General features: G+C 47.4%; 1 protein-coding gene across 3 annotated transcripts in view; it reads right to left on the bottom strand.

Annotated features, from left to right (window-relative positions):
- sema4d (sema domain, immunoglobulin domain (Ig), transmembrane domain (TM) and short cytoplasmic domain, (semaphorin) 4D) overlaps window positions 1-27333 on the bottom strand; it is a 277830-nt gene that overhangs the window by 12265 nt on the left and 238232 nt on the right. For all 3 annotated transcript variants that reach the window (XM_038804759.1, XM_038804758.1, XM_038804760.1), the window contains one exon: window positions 4519-4722. In XM_038804759.1, the coding sequence (XP_038660687.1) occupies window positions 4519-4722 (204 nt within the window). The remainder of the gene's footprint in view (window positions 1-4518; window positions 4723-27333) is intronic.

Genomic DNA, 27333 nt, shown 5'->3' with positions numbered 1-27333 from the left:
GCCCTGGAATGTATTTAATTCTCGTTGGAAGGTTGCTGTTGAATCTGCTTCTACCGCTCTTTCAGGCAATGCATGCTAGATCCTAGCAACTCACTGCATAAACATTTGAGGTCTATGACCAGACCCTCTATTTTCACCCTTCCCACAGCAACCTAGGAGGGAATCCATTCAGACTGGACGATTTTTCTCGGAGTTTTACAATCTTTAACTGAAATATTTAATTCATCATATTAAGTATTACTATTGTTAGTTATTTCGATTAATCTTTATTGTTATCCTATCCATATTACATTAACAGTATCCTCATCTTTCATGGAGACAGATGCAAAGTATTCATGTAGTACCTCAGACAAATCCTCTGCCTCCACAAGATATTTTTGATCCATAATTGGTTCCACTTTTCCCTTACCACCTTTTTACTTTTGTGTTTCCTTTTATGTTAACTACGAATTTATTCTCATACACATTCTCTTTGCTCTCTTATTCATTTTTTCAATTTTCCTCTAATTCTATATATTCATTTTGGTTCTCTGCTCTAATATGAACCCAACCTTCTGATAATACACTGACCTAGTTGCTGAGCCATACAAACCAAGAAATTCTCAAACTGTCCTCTGTATTGATGAGCAGTGTCGACATAAAGCACACCAGAAGCCACTTTGCCACTTGTACAAACACCAGGTAATGATGTAACTGATGATGTATGGCAACACCTTTCAGCTTTATTCTTTATGATGGGATCGTTAAGGGTGATTAATAACATTGGGCCCGATTTAACTGGAAACGTTTGAAGTGCCATATTGAGCGTGACTTGCTTCCTGGCGGCACTTGATGCTGGAAATGATCGGCCACGTGCATCATGACGGAATGGCTGTCCCGCCAGCTGATTCGCTTGGACCGCGCCTGGCAGCGCCCCGCTAACAAGCGGGAGCTGCTCATAAACACTCCCTCCAAAAACACTCCAGTCAGCACACAGCCATGCCACCACGTAGGCCTCTACAGTGTACAGGCTGCTGGATGCCGTGGAGAGGAGATGGGATACCCTATTCCCCCAAGGGTTTTGGAGGACCAGGCACAGGGCTGCCCATGCTGTCTGAGAGACAGTAGCAGTCTGTCAATTCAGGCAACATGACGAGGAGGACCTCTGTCCAGTGCAGGAAGACCAACGACCTCCACTGGGCTACAAAAAGCACCGGCCACCTGACATTGGTCCCACCTGCCACCCCCCTGATCTCTGCTCACCTGCCAACAAGTTGGCGGCTGGCATCTCTAACACCCCCCTGCCCCCGAGGGCCCAGCATATTCCCGCAACCGAGCTCCAGCATACTCTGGCATCCACCAGCACAAGCCCTCCATGCCCAGGAGAGGTGCCCCACATGCCGTCTTCCATAGACTCTCTCTTTCCCCCCCCCCCCTCCCCCTCCCCCACCGATGCATCAGGCGTACGGCTCACAATGCCGTCGCTTTGTCCCCACTGGAGAAGTTAGCCCATAATAGGGCGGAGAGAGCCCAGATAGGCGGCAGCAGGCCTCCGGACATCAGAGCCCTCGCTGCTTATGTGGAACAGTCCCTGGAGATTGCGAGGATAGAGCAGTCACCAGCAAGGCTGATCTGCAGCACATAAGTGAGGATCCACTGCCCCTTCACCAAAATGACCTGTTTCAAGTGAATTGTTCATGTCAGACAAAATCATCTTTCCCTCTTACTGACATGTCCATTGTCTCACAGGATCACCATCTGATGGGGTCGCCCTATCCCTGCGAATCAAGAAAACACCCTGGCTGAGAGCTGCGAGGATGGCACCATTGTGGTATCACAACTGTCATCCCCACCCTCCACTAGCGCAGAAATACACACCTCAGTGGGTGACGTTAGAGGACAGGGTTTTTGGAGCACTATCTGGTGAGCACCACACAGTTGCTGATGCACATCAGATGGAGGTAGGAACATCCAAGGGAGGCAGCAGTCGGAGATCTGCTGGATTCCAGGACACAGCTGGCTCCCAGCCAGATGCCGAGCCTCCGGACATGGTTATCCCGGAGCTGATGCAGACGTTAAGGTGTGACCATGAGATTCTGGAGTGGATGTCAGTGACACTCCAGTGACTGCATAGCCGATTGGAGGAGTTCCAAAGGCTATGGGACTGGAGACAATGCCAACTTGTTGGGGGGTGGAGGAGGGGGGTCAGATTGGTGACAGGCGGGACCGATGCTGGGGGCTGGTGTTAACTTACCCTTATGGCCCGGTAGAGGTCATTGGTTTTCCTGTTCTGGACGAAGGTCCTGCTGGCCTCGCTCCTCAAACTGACCGCTGCCGCCGCTGACATTGCCTCCCAGGCGGCATTGGTGGTCCTGTGGCTGGTCCTCTGCCTACCCCCCCCCCCCCCCCCCCCCCCACACCCCTCGGGAGAACAGGGTGTCCCATCTCACCTGCACATTATCAAGTAGCCTGACAAGGACGGCATCCGCAAAGTGTGGAGCAGGTCTACATGGTGGCATGGCTGTGTGCTGACTGGAGTGTGTTCGGAGGGAGCGTCTTTGAGCAGCTCCCCTTTGTTAGCAAGGAGTTGCTGGACGAATCAGCAAGAGGGAAAGCCATTTCCACTGTGAAGCTTGTGGGGGATCATATCCGGCACCAAGTGCCCTTAAATATAGGCGCGGTCTCACTGGCTTGGCCAGGGGGTCAGCACCATGGCACAGTGGTTAGCACTGCTGCCTCACAGGTCCAGGGACCTGGGTTTGATTCTGACCTTGGGTGACTGCGTGTGTGGAGTTTTCACTTTCTCTCCAGGTCTGGGTTTAATCTAGGTGCTCCGGTTTCTTCCCACAGTCCAAAAGAGTACAGGTTAGGTGGCTTGGCCATGCTAAATTGCCTTTTTGGTGTCCAAACTTTAGGTGGGGTTAAAGGGATAGGGCGGGGGAGTGGGCCTAGATATGGTGTTCTATCAGAGTAGGTGCAGTCGCAATGGGCCGAATGGCCTCCTTCTGCACTTTCTAGGTTACGTCCGATACGACACTTAGAATATTTCCTATTAAATAACGTCCATTAACTTTGCAGATTTATGGGGCGATGGACAGAGTGCTTTCGGGGGTGTGGGTCGGAGAGGGGAAGATGTCTGACATTTATAAGGTAATGCAGGAGGTGGAGGAGTCGTCAGTGGAGGAGCTGAAGGCTAAATGGGAGGGGGAACTTGGGGAGCAGATAGAGGACGGGACTTGGGCGGATGCCTTAGAGAGAGTCAACTCTTCCTCTTAATGTGCGAGGCTTAGTCTCATCCAATTCAAGGTGCTGCACCGGGCCCACATGTCAGGGACTAGATGAGTAGGTTCTTTGGGGGGGTGAGGACAGGTGCACCAGGTGTTCGGGGAGTCCAGCGAATCATGCCCATATGTTCTGGGCATGCCCGGCACTGGAAGAATTCTGGAAGGGGGTGGCGGGGACAGTGTCGAGGGTGGTTGGATCCAGGGTCAAACCAGGGTGGGGACTCGCGATTTTTGGAGTTGCGGTGGAGCCGGGAGTGCAGGAGGCGAAAGAGGCCGGTGTCCTGGTCTTTGCGTCCCTAGTAGCCCGGCGGAGGATCTTGATGCAGTGGAAAGAAGCGAGGCCCCCAAGTGTGGAGACCTGGATCCGTGACATTGCGGGATTTATAAAATTGGAGAGGGTCAAATTTGCCCTGAGAGGATCAGTACAAGGGTTCTATAAACGGTGGCAGCCTTTTCTGGACTTCCTGGCTCAAAAATAGGTATCTTGGTCAAGAGCAGAAGCAACCCTATGCGCCCATAGGAATACATTTAGCTTGCTTTACGATGTGTATTATTGAAAAATTATTAAAAGGTTCACTCGTGTTTAATTTCAGCAATGTAATTCTGCAAAATGCTCGTATTAGTCCAATTGCATTTAAAGTTATTTACACATGCATAGATACTTTGTATTGATGCAAAACACTATCCTACCTAGCCTCCCACTGTCTACCCTCGGTCGAAAGTTCCAATTGATCCAAAACACAATCAGTCCCGCTTCTTTGCTGACCTACTTTTGCTAAGTTTCCAGCACCCTCAGCAGTAAGCTGTACCTCTCCTTCCACATCCTTAAATCCTCTTGGCTCCTACCTTTCGTGCATCCCCTTCACTCTACCATTGGTGGCTCGGATCCCTAGAATTTTCTCATCAAAGATTTCTGCCTTTTTACCTTTTAAAGTCTTCTCAGCTTCAACCTTTTCAATTCAACTTTAGTCACCAATCTTAATCTCTTCTTTCATGTTGGATTTCCAACGTTTATTTATTCCACTAGATTCCAATCACAACGAGGAGTCGTTATCAAGATCCTGGGTTACCTCACCATGGAAACAGGAATAGCTTGAGCTGAGACAGAAACACAGATAAGGGAGGCATGTGGTCTGTTCTGGTCACAGATCTTTCTGGGATTCTGATTGGTTATCATTTGGGTGAGGGGAGTGGTGAGAAGAAAGAGGGTAAAAAACCTTGGGATATTCTTGGTGCAAGTTGTTTCTTTGCTTACCTCCAACTACAATGAGTACATCTGACTTTGCTTTTCCGTTTTTGGATGTAACATGACAGTGATATTGTGTGTCAGTTGTTACTGTGTCCTTCAGCCAGCTGATAACGTGGATTCGCCCATCTTTTAATGGCTGACTTTGGTGCTTAATGGAATCAGTCATCCTTTGACCATTTTTCTTCCAAATAAAGCGCAAATCTTTGGGTCCTGTGGAAAGTAATGATTTTATAAATTATCACATTTGTTTCCTGGTTTCTCCTCCCAAGTTGCTCCCCTTTAAGATTCTCAATATGATATCATCTAATCAGGAGAGATGCCATGAGTGTAGATTTGTGACTGGCTGTCAGGAAAGACAACTGAAGCAGATCGATCTGGCAGGTGTTAGTGAAGTAGATTGCCATGTGATGTGCCATGCTGACTGCCAGTGAAAATCAACTGGGGCAAGTGAGCTCAAGTGAAAACAAACCTATGACTTAGCTGCTTGAAGGAAATGTCTGGAGATACCATGTCACTCAGTGGAATCCTCCTCAAGTAAAAAGCCAGTGAAGATATTGGATTGCTGCAGACATTGAGCACTACATTTTCTTGCCATGGAGTCCTCCCCAAGTATGATGTTGAAGTAAACATTATTGTTTGACATTAGAATATTGATCCTGCTACTTATAAATGTTTCGACTAACTGCTGAACTGGTAACTGTCAGTTCTTTTTTTTAGTATCAGATCTTCATCTTCCAAATGCTGTACTTTTATTCTAGCTATATTTGATAGTTGCAGCGAGGATATTATCAGACTCAAATGTGCTGTACTAAAGCCACAAGAGCTATTCCCTTCAATATTTTCATTCAATTTTAATACGCACTATAGCTCAGATTATAACATGCATCTTCCAGCATCGTGTCACAATGAGCATTGACTGAGCAGAGCTGCACAGACACCCAGCTCTAAAATCCCCCTCTAAAACCTTGGCTTTTCTCCCCCACTTTCTTCTTCCCCAACACTTCTGAAAACTACCTTTGATCATGTTTTTGGTAATTGGCCCGTTTATCTCATTATTGGCTCAGTGTCCAACTTTGGTCGATAATGTAACTGAAGTGTTTGGAGACATTGTATTAAAGGTACTATAAATACAAATTATCGTTGATTATATTTGCATTTTTAGCCATGAGTTCCCAGTCACTTAATAATAATAATCTTTGTCACAAGTACAGAAAATTATACCCCTATTTGGATTTTAAAATGTAGCCTATAGTAATGGATTTAGTTCCAAAAATGTTTTCTAGGAGAAACTGTCCCGTGTCTAGATTTCCTTTAATTCTAGCACCTTCTTTAAAATCCTACTTTCAGGAACTAGGTGTAAACATCCCAAATGTTTCCAATAAAAGACTACCCTGTGAAGACATTGCTTCATGTTTCAAAGGATTCACACAGGTCTCATCGCTCTTTTTAAAAAATGTTTTATTCAACGCATTTTCACATAAACAAACAAAAGTAGAAGATCAAACATACAACATTCTCAACCACAGTCACTGCCCCCCTGCTCCCCAATACCACCCTTGTCTCCCATCCTGCCGTCCCCATTTTAACCCCCTTACCCCACCATTCTGCTCCTCCCATTGCTGACCCTTCAATCCTCCTTAAAGAAATCAACAAATGGCTTCCACGACTGAGTGAAGCCATTGACCAACCCCCTCAGGTCAAACTTGATCTTCTCCAGCCTCAGGAATTCCGCCAGGTCGCTCACCCACACCCCCGCTTTCAGCGGCTGAGTCCCTCCATCCGAGCAAAATCCATCTCCAGGCTCTCAGGGAGGCAAAGGCCAGGACATCGGCCTCTTTCGCCCCTGAACTCCCCGGTCTTCCAACACCCCGAATATCATCACCACTGGACTCAGGCCACCTTCACCCCCAACACCTTGGACATCACGTCCGTGAACCCCACCCAGAACCCCCTCAGCTTCATACATGCGCAAAAAACATGGACGTGATTCGCATCGCCCACACCTATCCTCTACCCCTCAATAAACCTACTCATTCGAGTTACTGTCATATGCGACCTATGGATTACTTTAAACTGAATGAGGCTTAAACTCACACAACGAGGACGCATTCACCCTCCATAGGGCCTCGGTCCACATCCCACATCCCGGTCTCCACTTCCCCTCTCAACTCCTCCTCCCACTTACGCTTTACGTTCCCCACCACGGCTCTCTCCCAGTCCATCAACTCCTTGTAGACTGTTTTGTTATGCTCTTGACGTAGCATAAGCTGCTTCCTCGATGTGCACTCTGACAAAGGAATGTTCAGACTTGGAGATGCTTTAACACATTTATTAAACTGTTAACAATTCTCCTACTTGGATTCGACTCTCCCGTTAATCCTGCTGTAGCTACTCAGGCTATCTAACCAGTCTGCTACAATCCACGTGGTGGGTGTGATGTGTTCAATCAATCCTGTGTACACACGAAGTGTCTCCACTGGAAAGAGGAAGATCATGTGTGCTGAGTCCTCATATGTGGGTTGGTGTAATGCCCCCCTGTGGTAGAGTCACCTCTGTGTGTATCTTGAATGCCCATTGGTCGTGTCCTATCTTACTGACCTATTGGTTGAATGTCTGTGTGTCATGTCTCTCGTGCTCTCTCTAGTCTCTATCTAGTCTGTGTATTTACATTAACCCCTTGTGTATTTACAGTGATGCATATCACCATATAGACCTCGGACACCTTCCCCTCCCCCATCTCACCCTTCGACAGTTCCTTATCCTGCAAACCCAGGGATGGCAGCTAAGGAAAGGGCGGCACCTCTCTCCTTACACAATACTGGACCTGCAGGTACCTGAAGCCACTCCCCCTGGGCAATTCATACTCTTCCTCCAGGTCCTCCAACTTTGCAAATTTTCCCATTATGAACAGATTGCCAAATCGCTTAATCCCTTCCTGCTGCCACCTTCGAATCCTCACATCCAACCCCCCCCCCCCCCCCCCCCCCCCCCGATGCAAATCTAGGGTTGTCGCTGATCAGCGCCACACCGAGGCACCATCCAGTCCCAAATGCTGCCTCCACTGCCCCCACACCCTTAGGCAAACACCACCACTGAGCTCACGGAGTGCCTGGCCGGCGAGAACGGCAGAGACGCTGACAACAAAGCCTTTAAACCCCCACACGATGCAGTCTCCATCCAACCCCATGGTGAACTCTCCTTCACGACCCATTTCCTAACATGGCGATGTTCGCTGCTCAGTAGTAGTTCATCATGTTCTGCAATGCCAGCGCCCTCCTCCCTTCGCCAACGCTGCACGAAAGCCCTCCTGACCTGTGGCGTCTTCCCCCCTCACACAAACCAAGAGGTTGGCACATTAACCTTTCTGAAGAACAAAGATTCTGAGATTCTGAAACACGAACAGAAAGCTTGGCAGCACTGTCATCTTTACTGTCTGCACTCATCCCACCAGTGACAGCAGCAGCACATCCCACCTCTTAAAAGTTCCCCTTCATCTGTTCCACCAACCTGGCCAAGTTCAGCTTGTGCAGTTGCACCCAATTCTTTTTCAGCTGTGTGTCTAAAATTCATCCCCACTATCTTGTACGGCAGCTCCCGTAATCTCTTCTCCTGCTTGTACCCGGAGAATGGGCCAAATTCCTCCAAAATCCACATAAGTTCTGGTCGCCTCATTATAGGAAGGACGTGGAAGCTTTGGAACGGGTGCAGAGGAGATTTACCAGGATGTTGCCTGGTATGGAGGGAAAACCTTATGAGGAAAGGCTGATGGACTTGAGGTTGTTTTCGTTAGAGAGAAGGAGGTTAAGAGGTGACTTAATAGAGGCATACAAAATGATCAGAGGGTTAGATAGGGTGGACAGCGAGAGCCTTCTCCCGCGGATGGAGGTGGCTAGCACGAGGGGACATAGCCTTAAATTGAGGTGTAATAGGTATAGGACAGAGGTCAGAGGTGGGTTTTTTACGCAAAGAGTGGTGAGGCCGTGGAATGCCCTACCTGCAACAGTAATGAACACGCCAACATTGAGGGCATTTAAAAATTTATTGGATACGCATATGGATGATAAGGGCATAGTGTAGGTTAGATGGCCTTTAGATTTTTTCCATGTCGGTGCAACATCGAGGGCCGAAGGGCCTGTACTGCGCTGTATCGTTCTATGTTCTATAATGTGCCCAATACTACTCAATGGGTCCGAAATGTTTAGCAGCAGGTCGTCTGCTTACAGTGCAACGCTGTGCTCGCTACCCCCCCCCCCCCCCCCCACCCCCCCAGCACAATCCCTCTCCAGTCCCCCAACACCTAACCACCATTGCCAGAGGCTCCTTCGCCAGAGCAAAGACCAGCTGGGAAAGGGGACCCTCCTGCTTCGCCCCTGACGCAACCCAAAATATCCCGAACTCACTCGGTTCATCCGCACACTTGCTACCGGTGCCTTGTATAGCACCCAGGCCCAGCCCACAAACCCCTGCCCGAACCCAAACCGCTCCAGCACCTCCCACAGATATTCCCACTCCGTCTGATGAAATGCCTTCTCCGCGTCCATCGCCACCACCACCTCCATCTCATAACCCTCCGAAGGCATACATGCCTTCTTACATGCGTCAACAACTGCCTCCCCTTCACAAAGTCTGTTTGGTCCTCGCCTATCACCCCCAGAACAGAATCCTCGGTTTGTGAAGCCAGCGAAGCATCTAGGTTCAGTAACGATATCGGGTGGTATGGCCCACACTGCTCCAGATCCTTGCCCTTTTCCAATATCGGGGAGATGGAAGCCTGTGAAAATGTAGGGGAGAGTTCCTTCCTCTCTCTTGCCTCATTATACACCCTCACCAGCAGTGGCCCCAGCCCCCCCCCCCCCCCCCCCCCCCAAAACCTTTTATAAAATCCACTAGGAACCCATCTGGACCCAGTCTGCATTGCTGCCATACTTTCCATCACCTCCCTCAACCCAATTGGTGCCCCCTATCCCTGAACCAGCTCTTGTTCTACCTTGGAACTCCAACCCATCCAAAAATCACCACAACTCCCCCTCCCGGCCGGAGGCTCCGACTCCTATTACCTACTAGAAAACGCCTCAAACACGCCATTCACCCCCTCTGCATCAAACACCATCTTACCCTTATCATCCTTTATTCTGCCAATCTCCCTCGCCGCTGAAGTTCAGGTGGCTGGAGGCAAGGTGTGTAGAGTTATCTTTATAGTTTATGCTGATACTGTAATATGAAATTGGTACAGAGAGACTAGGTCTGTCCTTCAGGAGATGGTAGGACATCTCCCAACTGATACAGGCTTTGAGTAGCAAACTACTGAGTAGGAAAGATGGCTCATATTGTGCCGTTAGGCATGATGGTAAAAGACAACAATAGCTAACATTGTGCCGTGAGACATGATGGAACAGACAACAATGGCTAACATTGTGCCGCAAGGCATGATGGGAACAGACAACAATAGCTAACCTTGCGCTGTGAGGCAGAATTGTGCATGTGAAAAGGTGCAGCTCTCTGCAGAATGAATTCCATGGGAACAGACAGAATGACTACTTGCAACTAGACATTTTGCTGCTAACACTGTGTTTTGGAGCAGCAAGAGCAACACTCTCAAGGATGGATAAGCGCTGTGAGCTGCCGGATTGTTTATATTAACAAACTATAGCAATAAGCCTGGGATCAACATTCGCAAGACAACCCCGAGTTTCGAAGCTCACAGCATAGACCCTCCAGAGCAAGCCTGGTCAAGTTCTCTCTACCGGGTAGTATTTTTTAGCTCAAGTTGTGAGTCTTGAAATTTATGTAACTGTTTAAATAAGCACATGACTGAGTTAAATAAAAGCGGTCTTAAAAATCAAGCTGTTGTTAGGACTGATTTATCTGTTTCTACAGTTGCCACCAGCAGAAGGCAGCAACCATGGGGCTGGTTTAGCACAGGATGGGGCTGGTTTAGCACAGGGCTAAATCGCTGGCTTTCAAAGCAGATCAAGGCAGGCCCAGGAGCACGGTTCAATTCCCGTACCAGCCTCCCCGAACAGACGTCGGAATATGGCGACTAGGGTTTTTTCACAGAAACTTCATTGGAAGCCTACTCGTGACAATAAGCGAGTTTCATTTCATTTTGTTTCAAAACTGTTTGCTCAGCCTGGAGTTCTGCTTCTTGGTGGTTCACTTGGTTGGATGTTAAACAGCAAACAAAGGATTTCTTCATTGTCAAATAACTATAAGGGTGTGATGAATGTTATCAGTAGTTGATATAATGGTACCTTACCTTTAATGCATTGGCCCTTTAAGAACAGGCTTGGAACCCTGGGGGACTCCGCCTCTGGCTCCGCCCCCCGGAAACGGTATATAAGATAAGGCTCACTCAGGCAACATGTGATGAGCACACCTCTCGGCTGCTGTAGTTCTCAGATGATTAAAGCCTTTGAATTATCTATCTTCTCTCCTGTGTCGGTATCTCAATTTAATCATCTGACACATCAAGATGGACAGCGCTCTAAAGCCGGAGAAACTCAACCTGGATGCTCGGTCTCTGGAAATGTTTAAATATTGGCTGCGGTGTTTCGAGGACTATATTGACTCCTCAGCGACTGATGTCGATGGCACTCGCAAGCTGCGTTTACTACATGCCCGGGTGGGTCACCGACTCTCCTCCGTGATCGAGAACGCTGCAAATTACAAAGCTGCGGTCGAGATACTGAAGAAACGCTTCGTGAAGCCGATTAATGAGGTACACGCCAGGCATTTGCTCTCAACCTGCAGCCAGCGTTCCGGGGAAACTCTGGACGAGTACGTGGAGAGACTCATTGTGCTCGCGAGGAACTGCAACCATAAAGCAGTGACGGCAGAAACCCACATGAACTTGCATATTCGCGATGCCTTTGTGTCGGGTATCAGGTCCTCGTACATCCGGCAGCCGCTCCTAGAAGACGGGGCAAAGAATCTGCAAGGCACGGTAACGCTCGCCTCTCCCCTAGAAACGGCCCACCGTAACCTCCGGACATACTCCGTGGACCTTGCAAACCCCTCTCGATCCCCTCCAGACCTGCGCCGCACGCCGATTCACTCCGAGGATTCCCCATGCTATTTCTGTGGGCAAGGTCAGCACCCACGGCAACATTGCCTGGCCCGCTCCGCGATCTGCAACGACTGCAGGAAGAAAGGGCACTTTGCTAAAGTCTGCCTGGCTGGGCCCAAAGGCCACAAACAAAGTCCTCACCAGGCCCAGAAATCAAGCTCCCGGTCTCACAGGACCCGCAACGCGGCAGCCGGACACACCCACTTCCGATGAGTCATTGACCTCGTGCGAGTCATGGGAGCGGCCATCTTGGCGGCGGCCATCTTCGAACCCCGACACGTGCGACCGACGGCGGTGGCCATTTTGTGACTCCAGGCAGCCATTTTCAGTCCGACTTAACCGAGGACTCTGACGGCCCGCAACTAGCAGCGATCACGCTCGATCAATCGCGGCCGAAACACCTGCGTAACTCGATGATGCGGGTGCGAATCAACGGCCACGACACTCCCTGCCTATTCGACTCCGGGAGCACAGAGAGCTTTATCCATCCAGACACGGTAAGACGCTGCTCCCTGCGCACCCACCCCGTCTCCCAAACTATTGCCCTTGCCTCTGGGTCCCATTCGGTTCAAATCACGGGGTATTGTGTCGCTGACCTCGCAATTCAAGGCGCTGAATACTCCCGTTTTAAACTTTACATCTTTCCTCAACTCTGCGCCCCCCTGCTGCTCGGTCTGGACTTTCAGTGCAGCCACCGGAGCCTGGCACTGAAGTTCAGCGGACCCCTGCCCCCACTCACAGTATGCAGCCTGGCGACACTCAAAGTTGCGCCACCCCCCCCCCCCCTTCGCAAACCTCACTCCCGACTGTAAGCCCGTCGCCACCAGGAGCCGCCGGTACAGTACCCAAGACATGACTTTCATCAAGTCAGAGGTTCAGCGGCTACTAAAAGAGGGGGTCATAGAGGCCAGCAACAGCCCTTGGAGGGCTCAAGTGTTGGTAGTCCGCTCCGGGTAAAAGCAACGAATGGTAGTGGATTATAGCCAGACCATAAACCGCTTTACGCAACTCGATGCTTACCCACTTCTCCGCATAGCAGAAATGGTGACTCACATCACCCAGTATCGGGTATTCTCCACGGTCGACCTAAAATCGGCCTATCATCAACTCCCTATACGCCCAGAGGACCGCCCCTACACGGCTTTTGAAGCAGCCGGTCGGCTGTTTCACTTCCTCAGGGTCCCTTTTGGTGTTACAAACGGAGTCTCCGTTTTCCAGAGGGCGATGGATCAAATGGTGGACCAGTACGGCTTACGGGCTACCTTCCCGTACTTGGACAACGTCACCATCTGCGGCCATGACCAGCAGGACCACAACGCAAACCTGAGGAAGTTCCTCCAGACTGCCCGGGCCCTCAACCTCACGTACAACAAAGAGAAATGCGTGTTCCACACAACCCGGCTAGCCATCCTCGGCTACGTCGTGGAAAACAGGGTCCCAGGCCCAGACCTCGACCGCATGTGTCCCCTTAAGGAACTCCCCATCCCCTGTAGCCTCAAGGCACTCAAACGGTGCTCGAGGCTTTTCTCCTATTACGCCCAGATATGCGGACAAAGCCCGGCCACTCATTAAGACCACGGTTTTTCCCCTGACGGATGAGGCCCAGTCGGCTTTCGACCGTATCAAGGCCGCCATGCACGCGGTGGATGAAGCCATTCCCTTCCAAGTAGAAAGCGACGCATCAGACGTCGCCCTGGCTGCTACCCTCAACCAGACGGGCAGACCAGTAGCGTTCTTCTCCCGAACCCTCACCGCCTCGGAAATCCAGCACTCTGCAGTCGAGAAGGAGGCACAAGCCATAGTGGAGGCCGTGCGACACTGGAGGCACTACCTAGCCGGTAGGAGGTTCACCCTAGTCATCGACTAACGGTCGGTCGCCTTTATGTTCGATAACGCACAACGGGGCAAAATAAAGAATGACATAATTCTGAGGTGGAGGGTAGAGCTCTCCACCTACACGTACGATATTAAATATCACCCGGGGAAGTTCAACGAGCCCTCAGATGCCCTGTCCCGCCTGAGAGCCATCCACGATGACCTCTGCCACCCGGGGGTCACCCGGCTTGCCCACTTCATCAAGTCCCACAACCTTCCCTACTCCACAGAGGAGGTCAAGGCCATGACTAAGGCATGCCGGATCTGTGCTGAATGCAAAACGTAATTCTATCGACCCAGACAGGGCCCGCCTGATAAAGGCCTCTGGGCCCTTTGAGCGACTAAGTGTGGACTTCAAAGGGCCCCTCCCGTCCACCAACCGCAACATCTATTTCCTCACCGTGATCGATGAGTTCTCCCGCTTCCCTTTTGCTGTCCTCTGCCCCGATATGACCTCGGCCTTCGTGATCAAGGCACTGCGCAGCATCTTCACACTGTTTGGTTTCCCCGCTTATACCCACAGCGACCGGGGTACATCATTCATGAGCGATGAGCTGCGTCGATATCTGCTCAGCAAGGGCATCGCCTCGAGCAGAACGAGCTATAACCCACGGGGAAACGGGCAAGTGGAGAGGGAGATCGCGACAGTTTGGAAGGCCGTCCTCCTAGCCCTACGGTCAAGGAGTCTCCCAATTGCCCGCTGGCAGGAGGTCCTACCCGATGCCCTGCATTCCATTAGGTCGCTCCTCTGTACGGCCACGAACGAGACCCCTCACAATAGTTTGTTTGTCTTCCCCAGGAAGTCCACCTCTGGGGTCTCGCTTCCACGTTGGCTGACGAATCTGGGACCAGTTCTACTCCGGAGGCACATGAGGAGCCATAAATCCGATGCCGTAGTCGAGAGGGTCCAACTGCTACACGCAAACCCTCAATACACCTACGTCGAGCACCCCGACGGCAGGCAGGACACCGTCTCCCTGCGAGACCTGGCACCCGCTGGCTCTCCCACCGACCCCGCTGGCTCGCCCACCGACCCCATCCCCATTGACCCCCCCCCACCTACCGACACTCGCCTCCCCGCACCGACCCCGACAGCGCCACCCCCCCCCCCCCCCATAGCGCTCCCTGCCCCCCAGCCGTCGCCGGCACCGATCACCCTAGTCATCCCGGATACCCCCCGGCTCCAAGGCGGGCAAAGGCTCAGTCAACCGTGCTCCCGGATATACCACCATCAATACCGACCGTATCCACAGCACCACCACCGGAGCAGAGAAAGTCAGCACGGACGGTCAAACCACCCGCAAGACTGAACTTGTGACTCCACTTCACTCCCGCCAGACTGTGTTTTTTTTTTAAACGGGGTGAATGTTATCAGTAGCTGATATAATGGTACCTTACCTTTAATGCATTGGCCCTTTAAGACCGGGCTTGGAACTCTGGGGGATTCTGCCTCTGGCTCCGCCCCCAGGAAACGGTATACAAGATAAGGCTCACTCAGGCAACATGTGATGAGCACACTTCTCTGCTGCTGTAGTTCTCAGATGATTAAAGCCTTTGAATTATCTATCTTCTCTCCTGTGTCGTCTTGAGGGTATCTCAAAGGGTTTCACTTATGTCTTGTGACTTTTTGTACATAATGATTCCAATAAAAAAGGGTAAATTATCTAAATGGAAAGCAGATTCAAAATACATCTGGGCAGAGGAATCTGGATGTATTTGTTTATGAATCACAGAAAGTCGGTATGCAGGTACAGCATGTAATTAAAAAGGCAAATTGAATGTTGTGTTTATTACAAAAGGACTGGAGTTTAAAAGTAGAGAAGAGTTGTTGCAATTGTATAGGGTATTGGTGAGACCACATCTGGAGTAGTGTGTCCAGTTTTGGTCTCCTTATTTGAGGAAAGATGTGGTGGCATTGGAAGCAGTTCAGAGGAGATTTATCAGATTGATCCCGGGTAGGAAAAGGTTGATGTATGAGGAGAGATTAAACCATTTGGGCTTATACCCGCTGGAGTTTAGAAGGCTGAGAGAGGATCTGCTCAAGGTATACAAGGTATTAAAAGGAATTGATAAAGTAGACGTAAACTAAATGTTTCCCCTTGTAGGGCAATCTAGAATGAGAGGTCACAGATATAGGTTAAGAGGTGGTAGATTTAGAACTGAGATGAGGAGGAATGACTTCTCGCAGAGGGTGGAATTCGCTACTCCATAGTGCAGTGAATTCTGAGTCATTAAATAGTTTCAAGAGGGAGATAGATATATTTCTGATACAAAACGGGTTGAAGGGATATGAGGAACAGGTATGGATGTAGACTTGACATCAGGAAGAGATCAGTCATGATCTGATTGAATGAGAGCAGGCTCGAAGGGCTAAATTGCCTAATTCTGCTCCTAATTCCTAAGTTCCTATGTTGAAAATGTCTGGAACTGGCTTTTATTTCAGGACTGATAACTTCTGAGTCATTGGCTTTCGAAAGAGTTGCCATCCACATTGCGTGTTTTGTGTTGGGAAGCCATTGTCTAGAGTGCTATTACTGCTTTTCTGAGAAAACTGCCGCTGTACAAAATTAATATCAGACGTCGTGCATTTGAACAGTTTCCTTGTTTGACCTCGATTAGCAGCGATTTGCACGATGATGACCTTGCATTGTATGCTGAATATTTGGAAAATTTGCATGAAAATATGCAAGCTCGGTTTAGTGACCTACGCATGATGGATATACCAACTTGGGTGGCAATTCCTTTTGAAGTTAATGCTGCCGATGTAGACATTTCTTTACAGGAGACCCTCATTGAATTACAAAGTGATGAAATATTGCACGTAAAATTCAAAGATGGGAAGCATAATTTCTGGAAAACAAATGACACTACTAAAAAGTACCCACTACTCTGGGATAAAGCACAGCTCTACATTATAGCTTTTCCATCATCTTACCTTGTTGAATCAGGATTTAGTCGTGTTCTTCACTTATTATCAAAAGCTCGTAATAGACTCGACATTGTGAAAAAGGGTGATCTTCGACTATCATTGACCGCGATGGAGCCGAATATAAAAAAACTCGCTGAGCAGCATCAACCACAGGGATCTCATTGAATAAATCTGTTTTTGTTTCTTAATTACTCACTTAGGCCTATCTTAAAATGGTTTATTATGAATTATTTACTAGTGTACATAATGCTGTATAGAATTTAATTGTTAAATATGTTTATTTACAATAAATACATTTTCCTTCAAAATAAAGCATAATCATTTACTATTTTTTAAATATTTGATACAATTCCTTTACTTTTTTGTTAGTGAAAAATATAAGAAGCTTTTTTTTCTGTGGAATGGCTATGGGGGTCCACAAAAAAAATTAAGAGGAAAAGGGGTCCATGGGTTAAAAATGGTTGAGAACCACTGGTCTAGACCAATCCTCTGACTCCACTAGAAGGGTAAACTTATCAATATGTTAATGGAATCCAGACGCCTCAATGGTCCCCTTTTGCAAAGGACCTGGACAGAGTCGAGAAGAGTTTGTTAACAGCTGTGCAGGCAGATTAGAACAAAGGACAGGCCCTTTGGCTCTCCAAGCCATGCTGTCCATCTAACCTAAAGTCTTCTACATTTCGGGGGTCTGTACCCCTCTATGTGCATCCTATTCATGTATTTCTCAAGACAACCCTTACACATCAGTAACATACCTGCTTCCACCCACTACCCTCTGTCGAAAATACTTCCCTTGCATATCTCCTCTAAACTTTGCCCCTTGCATCTTAAAGTCATGTCCCCTAGTAATCGATTCTTCCACGATGGGAAAACATTTTTGATTCTCCACTCTGTCCATGCCCCTCAATTTTGTAGACGTCCATCAGGTCACCCCCTCGACCTCTGTTGTTCCAGTGAGAACAGAGGGCGCAATTCTCCGCACTCACGACGGTGCGGAGAATAGCGGGGGTCGTAAATTTTTACGGCCACGCTAGTCCGACGCCCTCCCGCTATTCTCCCCCCCCCCCCACGCCCAACTCCCGACATGAATCGCTGCCGCCGTTTTTTTTACGGCCAGCAGCGATTCTCAGCTGGCCGATGGGCCGAGTTCCAAGCCCTTTACGGCCGTTTTTACGAACGGCAAACACACCTGGTCTGGCCGTTCGTAAAAACGGCCGTAAAGTCCCGATCTTGGCAACCATGGCACCGATTGGTACAGCAGTACCACGGCCGTGCCAAGGGTGCCATGGGCCCGCGATCGGTGCCCACCGATCGCGGGCAGCGGGTCCGATTCCCGCGCACTCTTTGTCCTTCCGCCGCCCCGCTGTATCACTTCGCGGGGCGGCGGAGGGGCATCCCGGCCCGCGCATGCGCGGGTTTCGCGCAAATGCGCAATGACGTCATCCGCGCATGCGCGGGTTGGAGTCTTCCAATCCGCGCATGCGCGGCTGACGTCATGTGACGCGTCAGCCGGCGCAAACTCTGGCAAGCGGGCTTAACGAATTTCGTTAAGCCCGCGATGCCGGAGTTCATGGCCGCGGCATACTAGCCCCGACCGGGGACCAGAATCGGTTCCCGGTCGGGGAGGGGGAGGCTGGCGTCAAACCCGCCCGGTTTTGACGCCAGCCTTACGATTTCTCCCTGTCTGGGAGAATCGCGCCCAGAGTTTATCCAATCTCTCCTCATAGCTAATTCCCTCCATACCAGGCAACATCCTGGTAAACCTCTTCTGTACCCTCTCGAAAGCCCCTACATCCTTCTAGTAATATGGTAACCAGAATTAAATACTATACTCCAAGTGTGGCCTAACTAAGGTTCTGTACAACTGCAGTATGACTTGCCAATTTCTATACTCAATGCCCCGGCTGATGAAGGCAAGCATGAGCTTCAATCGGAAGGTTCCCTGATTTTGAGATTATACGATGAAAAGAGAATCTTTTGTCCTTGTAACTTCTGTCGGCAGCTTTCAGAACAAAGGGCCAATACTGTGCTCAGGTGACTTGTGTTTTTTTTTAAGTTCAGTTGAAAGTACATTTTAAAAATACCAAAAAAATAAAGGGCAGGATTCTCTGATTGCCGCCGCCGAAATTGCATTTGGCCGGAGAATACTCTGCCCCCTCAAAATTGGGGTACTTGATGCCGCACACCCTTGGGATGGCCCCAGGACATCACCGGAGGCCCTCCCCGATGCACCGTCTTCCCGAAGACGTTGGTCGGGTATCCTGTCAATTTTCGGGGACCTCGCATGGCGGCTGCGGACTATGTCCAATGCTGCCACAGTCCGGGGGGAGGGAGGGGGGGGGGGGGGGGGGGGGGGGGAAAGAGAGAGAAAAGTGGGGTTTACAGGAGACACTAGACACTATCTAACAGGCCAGGTCCGCGCACGGCAGGCGCCATGTTGTATAGAGCCACAGCAACAGCCTGCCGCCGTGCTCATGCGCGGCTACGGACCTGGTCATTCTGCGTCCATATCTGCAGGTAACGTGGCGCAGCTGCAAGCTGCCCACTGGGCAGAACATTGATGCGGGGGCAGTCCTGACTTTTTGGTCATAAGACCAGACACTTCCTCCAGACACAGCTGCAAAATCGGAAAATCCAGACCAAAATATTGATGCATACAGCTTTGATGCATACAGTTTTTGATTTACTTTCATGTCATGTTGATCTAATAGTTACTTCATCAAAAGATTCATTTAGATTAGCCAAACACAATTTGTCTTTTACAATTTTGAGCTGGCTCTCCTTATTTAACCAAATTATTTTTTTCCTCCGATTATAGTTTCAAAAACTATCAACCACCACTGACGTTACTATGAATAGCCAAGTATCTTGGACAAGGGTGTCACATTTGGCACTTTGCAATCCTCTGTATCCAGGGAAGATTAGAAGATTATGACAGCCCTTCCACTATCTCCATCTCAACTTCCCTTTACAACCTGGGATGCAAGTCAGGACAAGGAAATTCAGGATCTGATGAGCAGTCTTGTGCATACAACTTGGGCTAGCTTAGAACATAGAACAGTACAGCACAGAACAGGCCCTTCGGCCCTCGATGTTGTGCCGAGCCATGATCACCCTACTCAAACCCACGTATCCACCCTATACCCGTAACCCAACAACCCCCCCCCCCCCTTAACCTTACTTTTTTTTGGGACACTACGGGCAATTTAGCATGGCCAATCCACCTAACCTGCACATCTTTGGACTGTGGGAGGAAACCGGAGCACCCGGAGGAAACCCACGCACACACGGGGAGGACGTGCAGACTCCGCACAGACAGTATCCCAGCCGGGAATCGAACCTGGGACCCTGGAGCTGTGAAGCATTTATGCTAACCACCATGCTACCGTGCTACTATGGCTGCAATTCCAGTGAACTCCATAGCGTCTAAATTTGTAGCAAATTAATGCATTAACCTGGAAGTGGAAGAAAAGAAACACCGAGACTTATTCTTAACCAAAAACCGGCGGAAAATATATAGCAGGTATATCAGAACATGGAAAGAAGGCTGGATGATCCTCCATCAAGATGTAAAAATGTCAACTTTACAACATTCAGTCACATGAAGAAGGTATTTCAAGCCTATTTAATTTCATGTTTTAAAAGTTCCAACTTGTTTCCCTTTACAGCAACTCAGACTTCAAATATTGTTTCGGCAGATGTACTTATAACATTTTCCACTTACATTTAAGCTTTCGAGCATACTCTGTTTCTTCTCATTATTCACCTGCCTGTCTTGTTTCAGGAGTAATTGTCTGTCTAGCAACCAGATTGTGTGAGTAAATTAATTTTTAATGCATTCATTAATTATTTAGTAGTATCAAAATTCACTTTCCTGCTGACTCCACACACTCAGTGGCCCCTGTATAATATATTTATCCTTAATCTAACTCCATTATCCTCACCCTCAAAGTGTAGCTTTGATCTGTAACTCACTCCCTAAAAGGCTCGGAAAGCTGGGTCAATTAAAATTTTCAACTCAAATCTTATGTTTTTGTCAGGGAATCACAGGATAGGAGTAAAAGTGAATAAATGGAGGTAAACGACAGAGCAGATGTGATCAAACAGATTGCCAAAACAAGCTTAAGGCGGCTGAATGTTCTCAAGAAGTGATGATTGTGAGGCTAAGTTTAGGTTTTAAATTCCTGGATTGTGGGGAGAAAGGAAGGTTGAGATAAGGATTGTCACAGTCACATAATAGCCTAATTCTGCTCCTCTTGTTTTATGGTCTAAACATTTAATCAACAATCAGCCTCCCTACCCAAACAGCTCCAACTATACAATGAACAACCCCCACATCACCCAGATACAACCCCCACCAACAAGCCCCAATACAACACCACGCCCTTCTCCACTTGATCACAATCCCACACAAAAATACAAATACAGAAGAAATTAACAATGAACAAACAACAAAGACCATAGTCCTCAAGCATTTCAGAACCCCCACCAATCCATGCTTCTTAAAGTCATTCGCTTCCTCCAGCTCATCAAAATAGTTGAAGGTAACCGGAAGACAAGCCAAGTTCACCAACCCAAATCATACATTGCTTTTATACAACACAGCCTTGACCTTATTAAATGCCACACGCCTTCTTGCCAGCTCTGCCACAACATACTGGTATATTCTGATGGCATGGTCCTCCCATCTACCATCTCAGTGGACCTTTGCCCATCTTAGGACTCGCTCCTTGTCCAATAATCTTTGGAACCCGAGCATGATTGCACGTGGTGGCTCCCCCCAATCTGGGCTTCTGCTTCAGCGACCGATGGGCCTCGTGCAACTCAAGTGTGTGTGTTGGGGGGTGGGGGTGGTCGGGAAGATCCCCTTCCCCACCAACTTTCCAAATACCTGGGAGCTGTAATCCGTGGCATTTGTACCTTCCAGGCCCTCCAGCAACGTAAAACTTCTGAAGATCTGCTGCCTGGAGCAATTCTTCAAATCATCGATGTTGGCATTTAATGCCCTCCACTTCTCTGCCATCAACACCATCTGTCTCCAGAGAGACAATCTGATTGCTATGGTCAGAGAGCACCTCCTCCTCCTTCTGCACCATCGCCACCAGTCCCCATATCTGCTGATCCATCCTATACAAGGGCACCAAGTAGATGCCATGGCCCCCTCAATCGCCATCTCCAGAACTTCAGCGATCACTTGTCACTGCTTCTCAAATTCACTCGTTCTCAGTAATTTACGGAGAGGGCAACAGCACCGCAGACATTTCCGCCATTTTCTCCCTTCTGAGGCTCGAGATGCTTCAGAATCCAACAAAAATCCCTTGCCCAACTTCTGCCTCGTGTCGTGTCCATCAGACATTACTCTCAAGAAGGTATCCTATTCTGTCATACTGCAACAATTTCTTCCCAAACATCCGTGAGGGGCCTCACGGTAGCATGGTGGTTAGCATCAATGCTTCACAGCTCCAGGGTCCCAGGTTCGATTCCCGGCTGGGTCACTGTCTGTGTGGAGTCTGCACGTCCTCCCCGTGTGTGCGTGGGTTTCCTCCGGGTGCTCCGGTTTCCTCCCACAGTCCAAAGATGTGCGGGTTAGGTGGATTGGCCATGCTAAATTGCCCGTAGTGTAAGGTTAATGGGGGGATTGTTGGGTTACGGGTATACGGGTTACGTGGGTTTAAGTAGGGTGATCATTGCTCGGCACAACATCGAGGGCCGAAGGGCCTGTTCTGTGCTGTACTGTTCTATGTTCTATCACTTGTTAAATAGCCAGAAAGGGCCAAAAAACCAAATCCCCAGTCGGGATCCACCATGTATGCAACTGCTCACCTTATAGCTACCACTGGAAGTTAGAGCATTAACATTAATAATATTGATAAAATAAAGGTAATTGGCCATTGCCCACAACGAATCTCTCCATTAGAGGACAATTAGTTATATGTATGTCAAGGGGCATCACCCGATAAAGGTGTGGCAAAGCAAGGAGGCAGGCTTCCATGAACTACCACAGCCGGAACGGCGATTGAACCCACACCATTGGTGTCATTCTGCATCACACTCTAGCTAGCCAACTGAAAGACAAGAAGGGTTTTGAGGGAGAGTTTGGAAGTTAGAGGTTATGCAATTTACATATCAAGCTTTCCCTTTTCTGTCCGAGAGTGCAAGACAGCAGCTACAAGAGTTTTATTTGTAAATGGAGAAGCTCTGCCTGTCTTCGGCTCCAATAAAAGTCAAGAACTGGCGAAGAAACAAAAAGGTAATAAAGTTTCTCGGAAAGAATATTTGCAATGTAGGAGAAATTAGAAGTTCAATTTGAGGTCAGAAATATATGAGGCTGAAAATGGCTTTAATGGAGGATTACGGGGTTGTGCCAGCGGGAGTGCTAGGGTGGCACCCTTCCCAGACCCTGATCCCGAGGGGTCTCAAATGGCCAAGAGACCATAACGTCTGGTTCACATTTGTGTGGACCAGTGCAAATGTCGCCATGGCGAAGTTTCCCAGGCTCAGCCATTAGTTCCTGGCTGCCGGGAGAATCCGTTGCTGACATATTTAAATGAGCCTAATGGCGAGGGCGAAATCCAGATCGTGACATCGTGCAAGATTCCGTTTCGAGCGTCACAAATCTTGCAAACTTCTGGTGCGAGGTCGGTAAATCGTGCCCAAGATCTTTCTCGCTCGGAGGAATTTAGAAAGTCAGAAAATTGCATAAATTATGCCTTTTAGTCAGTTAAGGGATGTTGCATCATGCAGGCGTATAATCAGTAGACATTTCTCAATGTGCCAATTTTTTAAAACAGAGTCCAATGCTGAGAAGTCATATGATTTTCAGCTTAAATCCATTTAAGTGCTGCAGTTATTTAGGTGAATATTCACAGGCGATTCAGTCAGTCCCTGGGGCCGGTTGAAGTGGAGCGAACTGCCGAGTTGGCTAAAGGCATCCAAGTAGTCACAAAGTCACCTAGGAACTGCTCAAGTGGGGGAAAACCCCACAGTGGAGCTACTCCACCTTTGTGTACTGGGTGCTGACGCAGGTCCACCGTGGGTGGATAATTCTGCCAAGGAACGCCTTCATGACCGACATTTCCGAGTGCATCGTTTCAGAGGCCTTGCACCTCATTCGCTACAACAAGTGGCACACGCATCTGAGATCCAGAGCACCGTCCGCCTCATGTTGCCAGGGGAATTGGCCAAACAGCATCTCAGAGGATCTGAAAGTGGTCACCAAATACATCAAAATTGTTTAGGGACCCAAACAGTGCTGAATTCGTTGATCTCACATTAGTTGTGTACTACTATCCTTGTCTTCAGTGCCCCCAAGCTAGAAAAGGACCTCAAATCAATAATCAGGGTTCCAGGAGTCAGTTCAGTGTTCAAAGGTGTACATATTAGTTCACTCCATGACCATAAAGTTGAATAGTGTCAGAAAGACATGGGTAGAAGTGCAATACATTTGACTGTGATGTTCAATTTATATATTACAAACCAGCTACTGTACTATTTTCCCATGTTCTTTCCCTCCTTCCTTGCTGCCCCCCGCCTCAATCCAGTTGAATAACCTTCCAGCACCATCTGTTGGGTGTCAAAGGACGATTGAAATTTATGGATGAATACTGGTGTCTTCTAAGTACTACCTACTTGTGGTACATTTTGGCAAATACAGGCATGTTGCTGTGCATGGTTTCCTGATCACTAAACACATACTCAGTAGTTGTTCTAAATTGACAATACATTGCTCATGGATGAGGCACCCTGCCTGAAGCACAAAGCTGCTAAATTAGTCATGTCCCAGCCTTCAGGAAAGTGGACAGAAAGAACATTGAAAAGAAAATAGTATGGGAACTGAAAACAGACCAAATCAAATTTATTACTTTTCACACTCGTGTCCAACCACTCAACCCAACAAACATTCTCAACATACCTGCTAGAAAGCATGCATTGTGTTGAGAACCCAAATGTTAAATGCGAGGGCACACGAAAACCCAAATGGGTAACTTGGAACACTGGTTCTTTGGGAGGTATATTTTCAATTTGGTGTACTGTGAGAAAAGCATGTGAACCAGGGAAGAATCCAGTCATTTGGGGATCAATTAATAAAGAATATTTATTAACTTAAAAGAAAAAAACAAGGACTATAATATGCTACAACAGCACACTTAACTATACTAATGGCTATACACATGAAGTTACCCCGTTGTTCCTAAATGCCTACGTATCCTATGATCTTTCGGTTTGAGTTTTGCATTTTAACCAGCTGTCCTTTTAACAATAACTTGTTTTCAGGGACATTGCTTTCTGCAGCTGGGTGTGGCTGTGACTGTAGCTGCTGCAATCGTGATCCTCTCTCCAGCTTCTGTGCTATGGATATATTATTCTTTCCCTTTGATGTTACCCATCCTGTGGAGCTGGCTTTTAGCACTTACCTGCTAATCTCCCTCATCTCTCCACTTTGAAGTTACCTCTTCTACATCCCATTGTTTCCCCCATGTCACATCGATAACACTTGCTTGTCTCACTGGTGTGCTAATTCGCATGTCAAAACACTCCTTCACACAGCTACCCTGATCAATTATTTCCCCCCCAATTTCATTTCATCATAATTTTCCTCAATTCTTAATTTTAAAATGTGTATGTATCAAATAAAATAAATACCTGTCGTTAATCACGAGCTGTAATTTACTGTTGACATTCAGAACATGTCTAAAGTGTGAATTATGGTGCTTCAGTCTTGGATTTAAAAAAAACCAAACACACATTGAAGCACCTGGTAAACAGAAAGACTCACCATGCAAGAATTTATATAATTTGCAATATATTTAAGTATGTTCTCGTATGTTAGTAAGACCAGATTTGCACGGAGAGAAAGGATCAATTGGTTTTTAATATAATTGCAGAATTCTAGTTCAAAACAACTGCACGTTGCTTCAACATCTACATGAGAAATATTAAGCCAGTTTCAGACACAAATAAAAACCTTGACATTGGTAAATCATGAAAATAATAGTTAACATTCATAAAATGAATGATAGGCTGCCTAATACCAAAACAATTGGTTGTGAGGCTGTAACTTCTGCCAGTTTCACAAACCTCAGATATCTGCACTCTTCTAATTCTGTTCTCTTGTGCACTCCCAATCATAATTCATTGCTGCACTATTGGTGGCTGTGCCTTCAGTTGCCGAGGTCCCAAGCTCTCTAATTGCCACTCTGCCTCACTTGCCTTCTGATTCAATATCTCCCCATGTAGCTGTTCCAAGCTTTGTTTTATATCAGTCCTATGAAGCGTCTTGCGACTTTTCATTATATTGAAAGTGCTGTATAAATATAAGTTCTTGCTGCTTCAGGGTAAATATATTGGCTACCAACTTGCATCAATTGCACATTCAGAAGATGGAGTTTAGTATCCTCCCCAACACAGATCAGAACAAATCCATCTCAATTTGACTTATACATTTCTTAAATATTTTGCAAATTCCATAAATTCACGCACGGTAATTCTTACTGTTTACCTGTGGCTTCATTAGGTGTTTGTTTTTGGGCAAGTTCACATATAATACAAGGTGGGGAGATTTTATCACTATAAAACATTAGGATAATCATAAGTTCTTCTCTGTACTTATCTATTTGTATATGGAAGTGCAGATCAGTCCCTTGGAAACAACAACAGCACAGTTTAAATCCCTCAACAGCGGGTCTTCTAGTGTGTGGACATTTGCATTTTAGTTATACCGTTCTTCAGCTTGTTGATTCAGGATCACTGATTTCTCAGCTATTTCATCCTGAACGCAACAGCATCAAAAGCCAATCCTCTGATCAAAAGCAACACCATTGCAGGTAATTACTTATACAAGCAATGGAAGCTAGAGAAGAACACAAAGTCAGAATTGAGATCAGGTACAATTGGGGCATATTTAGGAAGAATCAGGTCATTTGGAACTTCTTTTTAATCTGTTGAAGAGAAATGTTTCCTTGGTTTTGTTTCCCTATGTGAATGCTTTGCAAAGTGTAATGCAGTTACCGGAGCTTTGGACCACACAGCATCTTCAAGTCCTGTGACCAATTGGAGGTATATATATGGAGGTATATATAGAGTCTTTTGTGGTCCGAAGGTTTGTTCCAAATAAATGTGATCACCAGGATCTGCAATCAAAATCTCTGTAGTAGTGCAAACTGATGTATTGTGATTCTCATTAGAATCAGCAAAAGATTTTCATAGATTTTTTTATGTTATAGACAGAGTAAGGTTAGAAAGATTTCCATTGATGCAGCAAAGAAACATCATCCTATGAGTATCTCTTTGGAAAAGATATCTCCACAACTTTTACCTTTGGAGAGAAAAAAAATCAGAATATCTGTTGAGCCATTTGGAGAAAAATAAATTTTCAAACTTGTGGTATGTAAATAAAATTAACGTAATTTTCTCTGCAGCAGAAAGCATCTTTAGTCACAATCATATTTTTTCATGAGTACATAAAATGAAACTATCAAATAGCTTATGCATCGACTGTGATGCCAAGACTAAGAAACTAATAAACCATAACGTACAAGTAATCGTGAATGACCAGAAGCAAATAATGTTTGTAGTCAAGAACATCGGTGCAAACGAATATGATTAGGAATTGTATTCAATCGTGGAATGTGGGCATTACTAGCAAGTCCAGCATTTACTGTTCATTCCTAATTGCACTTGGTAAGTGGTGAACTGCCTTGTTGAATATGTTGGGTCACTGCGCCTAGGTTATTGAAGCTAGGCAACTGGCAGCTGAACTGAATTCTCTCCCCGTGGCCCTATGGATGGTTTCATAAAAGCTAACTATATGTAGAGACAGAAGAGTATTTTTGCCTAATTACTTGTTCCTCAGTTAAAAGTTTCTGGATTATTCAGGTAGGAAATGATATTCTTGAATTCCAGCATTTGAGTGTAAATGCTCGGAGCAGAATGATGCAATGATTTTGTCACC

The sequence above is a fragment of the Scyliorhinus canicula genome, chromosome 8 (genome assembly GCF_902713615.1).
Source record: "Scyliorhinus canicula chromosome 8, sScyCan1.1, whole genome shotgun sequence".
Lineage (NCBI taxonomy): Eukaryota > Metazoa > Chordata > Chondrichthyes > Carcharhiniformes > Scyliorhinidae > Scyliorhinus > Scyliorhinus canicula.
Note: the sequence above shows the minus strand (reverse complement) of the source record. Positions and strands in the feature narration are given on the sequence as shown.